The sequence below is a fragment of the Neovison vison genome, chromosome 6 (assembly GCF_020171115.1).
Source record: "Neovison vison isolate M4711 chromosome 6, ASM_NN_V1, whole genome shotgun sequence".
Classification (NCBI taxonomy): Eukaryota; Metazoa; Chordata; class Mammalia; order Carnivora; family Mustelidae; genus Neogale; species Neogale vison.
This window is the reverse complement of record NC_058096.1, coordinates 57789933-57798661: the sequence shown is the minus strand read 5'-3', so window position 1 is coordinate 57798661 and position 8729 is coordinate 57789933. Positions and strand designations below refer to the sequence as shown.

Sequence of the window (8729 nt, the reverse complement as noted above, 5' to 3'; positions counted from 1 at the left end):
ATTGTTTTCCGAACAGTCATTTCAGTGACTTTCCCACTTAAAACTTGAAGGCAAATCTTCCTTAACGGGATATCAAGTAGGAAAACCTGCAAGTGTTGATATGCTGTTGCATCACTAGTCCCACTAATTCCCAATTTAATATCACCTACACTACATATTCAAATTTTCAGCTTTTTCTAGCACATTAACAAAGTTATCAGGAAAAGCAGGCCACCGCCCAAAGATGTTACAGAGTGCACAAAATTCTCACAGGGAGAGCCAAGATCAAGGAGTGGTTTTCTTTAGGAAACAATCTACCAAAACCAACACAGGAATAATACAAGACTGTTGGTGTAATTTAAAATATTCAAGACATATTACATGCACGACTGACTCTGAATTGCCATTTAGTATGCTTTGTACGACAGGATAAAAAACTACCCCTTCTATGGAATGTTGAGCTGACACCCAAGACAGTCAAAGCCTCTGGTATTCCATAGCCTACAATTTTCTGGTTGTATCACAAAATAAACAACCAGCAAGTGATTATGCATCTTTTAAAAAAAAGGTGGGGGGAAGCACTTACACTAAAATATGGGATGAGGCGGGATTCTCTACTTCTTAAAATGTTTCTGAAGCTACTAAAAACTTGCATTTACAAAACAGTTGATAAAAACATTCCTGAGACTGGGACCAGGAACACTGGTAAGGCATGGCGTGTGACATTAACTGGATTTTGCTTCTTTTTCTCCTGCTTCATCAGAAGCTGGAATCTCATTTTTAGCGTCTCCATCTTCTGCAGATAAGTCTTTTTTAGTCACTTGGTTAGCCACTTCCTCCTGTTTTCCCTCTGCTCCCCTTTTCCCTTTTGTTTGCGCTTTTTTTGTCTGAAGTTTCATCCTTGCCTGCTGCCTTTTTTGGCTCATTTCCACTTTTGCAGAAGCAGGCCCTGGAAACCTTGAGGAGCCCCTCCTGGTCTCCTCCTTCGCGGCCTCCACAGCAGAGTGGACCTCCCTCTTGGGCTGCCTGGCCACTGCCTCTCTTCTAGCCCCAGGAGATCCCTGTGAAAATAATGAACCATGCTTTACCGATAGTACTTACAAACATTATGCATTATATAGCCCCTGTCCATGCCAGCTCTTTGTTTCTCATTTTCAAAATACGCTGCAAAATAGCCATGTGATGTTGTAAAAGGGATCAACTAACCCAAACTGCACAGAATACTCTTTCAGTTTTGGTATCCATTGAGCAAAATTGTAACATCTTAAATATTACAGTTTTTTATTCTAAAGTGATATTCCTGGGAGGGGAGGGGCAGAACCTCCAGGAACAAAGCTGCAATGGTGGTGCCTGATGGTCTTTGGCTTTGTCCTCAGTGTGGGCCGAGTGCTGTGGGGGGGCCTGACTGACCCTGCCAGCCAGAGCTCACTGTCAGCAGTGGCCGCCCCGGATGATCTTCAACTGAATCCTCTTGCTGAATTCTTTGTCTTTCCACATCACATTGATTGATTTGTGAATGTTGAACCATCTTTGTAGCACAGGGATGAATCTCACCTGGTCATGGTGGATAATCTTTTTAATGTGCTATTGGATCCTATTTGCTAGGATCTTGTTGAGAATCTTAGCATCCATATTTATCAGGGATATTGGTCTGAAATTCTCCTTTTTAGTGTGGTCTTTGGTTTGGGGAGCAGGATAATGCTGGCTTTGTAAAAAAGAAGTCTAGAAGTTTTCATTCTGCTTCAATTTTTTGAAACAGCTCCAGGAGAATAGGTGTTATTTCTTCTTTGAAAGTTTGGTAGAATTCCCCAGGGAATCCATCAGGTCCTGGGCTCTTGTTTTTTGGGAGGTTTTTGATCACTGCTTCAATCTTGTTACTAGATATCAGTCTATTCAGGTTGTCAATTTCTTCCTGGTTCAATTTTGGGAGGTTTCCAGGAATGCATCCATTTCATCTAGGTTGCTTAACTTATTGGCATATAACTGTTGATAATAACTTCTGATGATTGTTTCTATTTCCTTGGCGTTAGTTTCCTTTTCATTCATAACATTATTAATTTGAGCATTCTCTCTTTTCTTTTGGATTAGTGTGGCCAATGGTTTATTGATCTTATTGATTCTTTCAAAAAAAAAAAGCTTTTAGTTTCATTGATATGTTCTACTGTATCTCTAGTTTCTATCTCATTGATCTGCCTCCATCAGAAAGGATGAATACCCAACTTTTGTATCAACATAGATGGAACTGGAAGAGATTATGCTGAGTGAAATAAGTCAAGCAGAGAGAGTCAATTATCATATGGTTTCCCTTATTTGTGGAGCATAAGGAATAACATGGAGGACGTGGGGAGATGGAGAGCTGAGGGAAATTGGAAGGGGAGATGAACCATGAGAGACGATGGACTCTGAAAAACAATCTGAGGGTTTTGAATGGGGAGTGGGAGGTTGGGGGAGCCAGGTGGTGGGTATTAAAGAGGGCACGTATTGCATGGAGCACTGGGTGTGGTGCATAAACAATGAATTCTGTTACGCTGAAAAGAAATAAATTAAAAAAAAGAAAAAAGAAAAAAATAAAAAGAGTTAACATTAGAGTAGAATCTATCCAGAACTTGAGATTAGATTTGTGGTATTAGAAGGAGAACATACAGATTTGCGGCTGTCTTGCCCACCCATCTTTCAAGCCTTACCTTAGTTCTGCCTTCTTACTAAAGGCTGTTGAACAACTCTCTGGATTTCTCCTACAACAATATTATTTATATCAGGTGTCTACACAGCCTGTGCTTTGTCACTATGATCTTTCCCATGTCCAGAACGGTGGCTAGCCTATGGCTGGCACTCAATAACTAATGAGAGAATTAGCTCAGTGAATGCTTAGACACTAAACTGAATTATCTTTCCCCTGGCTTTATCTTCTCTGTGTAGAGTCAAGGCAGAGAAATGATGATGCTAAACAGAGCTTGCTTGCATTTCTAACTGAGGTTAGTTGAACATGGACAGGGTTAGGTAGCTGTACCAATATAGAGCTTCAAGAACTGTGATTGGTCCCTGCTGTGGCTCTGGTCAGGTTGGTAGAGGGCTCTACCTTGGAGCTCACTTTTATGCAGGCTCTGAGGAGGAATCCAGATGACATTGTTAAAGTTCAAGTGCGTAAAATGCCAGGCATGACAAGACAAAAAGATATGCTGCTGGTGACAAATAAACAGGAGCCAAGAGGCACAATATCAACTTCCATCAATTTATTTCCATCTGTTCATATCCACTTAACTACCCTGAGTTTATTTAGAGACAATTATCCATGGCAACGAACCACAGTGGTCCCTCTGAGGAGTCTGTCATTTTTCATAAAAAGACTCAATGAAAATTCAAAACCAAAAGACACCACAGTATAATTCCCAAACTAGTTATAGTTAATTACAAAATAAAATTAAATGTGCCAAAGGGGAAGTAGTGAAATGCACTCCAGTCTTTCATAAAGGCACCAAGAGGAAGAAGTATAAATTTCCTCCAAGAGACCCTGATGTAGAAGATTATGGATGAAGCCAACAAATCTTGTGTGGCTACTGCTCTAAAAACCCTAAATTGCTTCACCTTATCTGAGCAAAGTCAGTATTCAGTACTGTGAATTAGATGAACAAATCAAAATAGTGAGCTTTCCCCTCATCGGTGCATTAGAAGCCCTTTTTAATGGACATTTTTATGTGAAATTTTTTCTTTCCATCCAAGGTATTTGACAAACTAATTAGTTGGACAAGAATGTGATACACCTATAATTAAGTTTAATGTACCTTTGACAAATACTCAATCCAGTTTGAAGGTTTTATAGGATTGAAATTTCCCATCTTGCTGGGCATTTCAATTGGGGTTATTTGCTCTTATCTCAGACTCTCGGTACCTACCAAGTCGATCATACCCCGTAGCTCCCTTCCTTGGTCTGCCTTAACTATTTCTGTAAGTGGTACGACTATTTCTCTAGGCATCCTGACTGGAAATTTTGAAGTCGTTGTGGTAGCCTTCTTTTTTTTTTTAAAATATGGATCTGTGTTAGCATTACTTGTGTTCTTTCTTTTTAAATAAGATTTACTTGTTCATTTGAGAGACAGTGAGTGAGCATGAGGAGGAGCAGAGAGCGGGACAAGCAGACTCTGTGCTGAGTGCAGAGCCTGATGGGGGTGGGGGGGGCGGGGGGCTCTAACTCACAACCCTGAGATCATGACCTGAACTGAACTCAAGAGTTGGATGCTTAACTGACTGCTCCTCCCAGGGGCCCCAGCGTTATTTGTGTTCTTAATCAAGGTGAAATTGCTTTGTAAAACTGTGTTCTTCACTAGGTGTCAAGTGTCCAGTGCTTCTTTTCACTGCGTGGTGACCACTGTCCTGTGTGTTTTTATCTCACTGGTTAATTATTGTAAGAGCTCCCTGATTTACTTTTGTTCATTTACTTTACCACATCACTGATTAATCGTCCTAAAAATATTGGTTTAATATTCTAAGCACTTTGTGAGAACTGTTTCTCTATCTTATTTTCCTACTTTCTGATGTTGTAAATTATTTAAAGTTTTCTTTTAAAGATTTTTAAAAATTTATTTATTTGAGAGAGAGAGAGAGAGAGAACACGAGTGGGGGTGGGATAGAGCAGAGGAAGAGTGAGAAGCAGGCTTCCCGCTCAGCAGGGAGCCAGCTGTGGGGCTCTGATCACGGGACTCCAGGGTCACGACCTGAGCCAAGGCAGCAGAAGGTGGCTGACTGAGCCACCCAGGTGTCCCCTAAAGGTTTATTTTCTAATTGTTTGTGTCCATAACTCACAGCGTTTATATTTCACAGGGATGTTGCGGATCAAATCCACGTGCTCTTAGGTGCATAATAAACCTTAGGTAAAAGCTCAGCATACCAGGTGGATAAAAGCAGAAATACCATAGTTGAATGGGGAGGGGATAATAGCATGTGGGTGAGGTCAGCCTGCCAGCCGTTCTCCAAGACCCAGGTGAAGGATTACTTCCTTTCTGAAGCTTTTCAGGTCTCTCCAGTTTCTATTGATGTGAACACCCTCTAGTCACTGTGCATCTTATTAAATACCATATCCTGATAGCTTTTTTACAAATTTTATTTTCTCACTTGCTTTATAAACTTTGAAGAGTGGGGATATAATGCCATGAAAAATATTGATTAATTATTGTCAAACAAAACATGAATAACATCTTATTATTTATTTGTCTACGTTTCTGTTTATGTACTTATGGTTTTAATTGGTCCTTCTGTTTTTTTTTTTTTTCTCTACCTTCATACCCCTTTTCAGAAATACTATCAATTTTTAAATGTTTGGGGTCTTCTCTAAGATAATTAGACTGCTTCTCAGCTTTTCTTATTGAGTGTTCCAGAAGCCACATTCTTGGATCCAGGGCAAGGGTTAGGGGTAGGGGTAGGGCTCGGATTTTGTGGGAAAGGATCTCCTGCATGACAAATGACATTTACATATTTAAGTGGTGAGAAAGGATTACATAGTGTTACTCATGAAGAGTGAAGGGGAGTGCCTACGTTTAGTTTATATGCTTTGTCAAATGAAACGTGGCACATTGTTGTTCACATGTATAATGTGTATTACTTTAAAAACAGTGAAGGATATAAATGGTTTTTATGTCCTAAAATGTGTACAGTTACTATGAATTTTCCATATTTGAATTACTTTTTGTGTTATTTCCCCTAACACCATGACCAGTTAATTTTCAAGCACTGCACATTAACAGCCACTGCATGCCAGTTAATGTTGGATGTCATGTATAAGTTAATTTTTATTTCGACAGAATCATCTAGACACAGAGTGCACATCCGAATGGTTGGTATATTTACTTTAGGAGGAGCCATATGTATAAGGCAAAGTCGAAAAAGGAATGCAGCGATCGCTGTAAACATAAAGAAAGGTAATATCAGGAACTGGTTATACAGATGACAGAATCTCTAGGAAACCAAAGAGCAGATGGCAAGACAACCGGGGGGGTTTAGCGGCAGCAGGAGCCTCCTATTACCTGCTAGTGGGAGGAGGAGGAGGAGGTGGACTGTGGTCCCACAACAACTAGAAGAGAGTTGGCCCCTACTACAGGAGTGATGCTGTCACAGAGGAGAGGTAGTCCCTGCTCAAGACCATGGAGAAGCGGGAGAAATTCCTCAGCTTACCCGCCTCTCCTGTCCTTCAGTCCTCAGCCACTGCCTTCCAGTTGGCTACATTTACCCAGAAGCTTGGGGGCAGAAGAGTTTCGGGAATATTTCCCATGGAACAAAGCAGAGCCACAGGAGGGGAGAAGGTATTAGGTAGGAGACTGATAGGCACCCCTTTTCTCAGGAGATGTATGACCGAGACAGGAAAAGTTGTAGCTTTATTTGTCTACTTTGGACACTGAATTCTACTGCCTTTGTCCTGGGCTTCCATCTACTGTAGTTTTTTTTTCCTTTTCAATTTCTGGAAAGTTATTGTAGACCACAGAAAGATAAGAATGAATGTCCTCTTTACAGAAGGATCTGTATGCTGCTGCTTTTTAAACTAGAATGAGCGTGATATGCACCCACCTCTTTTATAGACAACTCTGTGATTATTGATATAATTCTACTGTAGTACTGAGGGGCCTCCTACTAACCAACAACCTCCTGACCATCCTCTGTGTTTGTGAAACCCCTGCGTTAGGTGTGGTTAAGGGAAAAGTGTAGAGCTTTTTCTATTCGGAATCATAACTGAATTGTAGATTTCTTGGGGGATGGACCTGTGTTTTATTTGTGCATGTGTGTGTACGTATGTGTGTGTGTGTGTGTGTCTGTGTGTGTGTGTAACCAAGACTAGAACTATGCATTTGTTGAATGAATGAACCACTCTGTACTAGAAGGCAGAGTGGGAGCAGAGGAACAAAGTCTGGGAAGGTCTGGGAAGAGCCTGGAAGGGTGGATGAGCTTTTGTTTGGTAAGAATAGGTCCCAGTTCCAAAAGCTGGTGGCACCTTTTCCTCCACCAGCTGCTGGGAAGAGATCATCAGAAGTCATAGCCTATGGGCTCTCTGCCAGCAGGGAGCCTGCTTCCTCCCCTTTCTTTCTCTCTCTGCCTGCCTCTCTGCCTACTTGTGATCTCTCTCTGTCAAATAAATAAATAAAATCTTGAAAAAAAAAAAAAAAAAAGAAGTCATAGCCTATTTCACCTCCATCAACCTCCTCCAAAGGGGAGAAGGGAATTGAGAATGGAATCGATGTTTGTTTGCTGCTCTAAGAACTTCAAGATATAGCATAATATTTATCAGCTTTAATATTTCTCAACAGGATTCTGAGATAGATTTCTCTCTCTTTTTTTTTTTTTGTATGTAAGTTTGTCTTATTTTTAGTAAACTCTCTACCCAATGTGGGACTTGAATTCACAACCCTGATATCAAGAGCTGCATGCTCTACCAGCTGAGCCAGCTAGGTGCCCCTAAGTAGAATTCTTAAACCTAATTGGCAGATTAGAAAATTAATACCAAGAAACGTTAATCATTTACTTAAGACTGCATGGTAACTAGTAGAGAGCTTTACAACCCTGGCATGGAGAGCTAAAACAATATTATAGAATATCTCTTGAATGCTGCCCAGGATGCCTACAATAACTGAAGCTAGTTAGCCAGTTCTGCTTCACTCAGCATCCCAAACCTCTGTTGCCTAAATGATTACATGATGACCCCAACCTGTTTCCAATTGTTGGCAATGTTTAAAAGAAGGGTGGCTTATGTCTCACAATTAAAGAGAAAAATAAATCTTTATAAAGCCAATTGAAGTATGATTGGATAAATATTGGTGTGAAAAGTTTTAAATCAATGATCTAATGACTACTTTCTGCTGCAAAGAGAAGAGAGTATGAGTGTGCAGAGGACTGAGTTCCCTCTGGGGTACAGGCCAGACTCCCAGGGAGAGGAAAGGGAAGTAGAACAGTGATGTTGTGGGCACTCAAGAGAGATTTCAACAACTTCACAATTCTTTCTTAGACATTCCTTCCAATCTTCAACTGTGGATAGACAAAGCAAAGCTGGGGCCCTGGGGGTGTAGCTCCCCAGTTCACTCACAGGGTGACCTCCTCTCCCCTCCATTACTAACATCAGGACTTGCACTGGAATTTGCTTGAGGAAAGGGTTCTTCTGCAAAAGATAAAAAAGTTTAAATATCACAAATCCAGAATGCTTTTGGTAGTTGTAGAAAAAGTACTGAAATGAGGGTTTGGGGACATAGGTTTATTCTAGGTCTGTCTCCTTCCAGAAAGTGGGAAAACCATTTAGCCTCCAGAATCTTCCTTTCTTCTTGTCAGTTGTATCAGGATCTAACTTCTCATTGATTAGAGTCCTTCCAGCTCCTGTATTCTGTGATACCTGAATGAGGAGATGCATTTTGCCGCATAAATTTATTTTTATCAGTCCTCTTTTTCATTGTCATCTCTTAAGGTATTTTAAATCTCTGGCATTTTTACTATTAGGGGAGGAATGAGCCTGGTGAGCTGTGGTTAATCACAGGTTAGCCGCATTTTGAGATGTGGCCATGAAATGGTATAAGCACACATTCATTCTAATAGCTTTCTACTCAGCTGGGTTATGAGCATGTGTTCCAGAACTATCCTCCTTTGCAGTTTATAGAGGTGACCACGGATATTATTAAAATTATATAGGATTACATTATCACTATCAGACTCATGCTAATGGGACCCGCATTATGTTCTTCACCTCCAGATCTACCTGGAAGACCTGGAGCTTGGACAATCAC

General features: G+C 40.6%; 1 protein-coding gene across 1 annotated transcript; it reads right to left on the bottom strand.

The window, feature by feature from the left end:
- Window positions 1-704: 704 nt before the first annotated feature.
- LOC122910061 (non-histone chromosomal protein HMG-14-like) lies at window positions 705-8359 on the bottom strand. Its single transcript, XM_044254803.1, has 4 exons — window positions 8245-8359; window positions 8042-8113; window positions 5821-5873; window positions 705-1040 (listed from the first exon to the last, which is right to left on the bottom strand). Exons 1-4 carry the CDS (start codon window positions 8357-8359, stop codon window positions 705-707), a joined length of 576 nt encoding a protein of 191 aa, XP_044110738.1.
- Window positions 8360-8729: the final 370 nt, after the last annotated feature.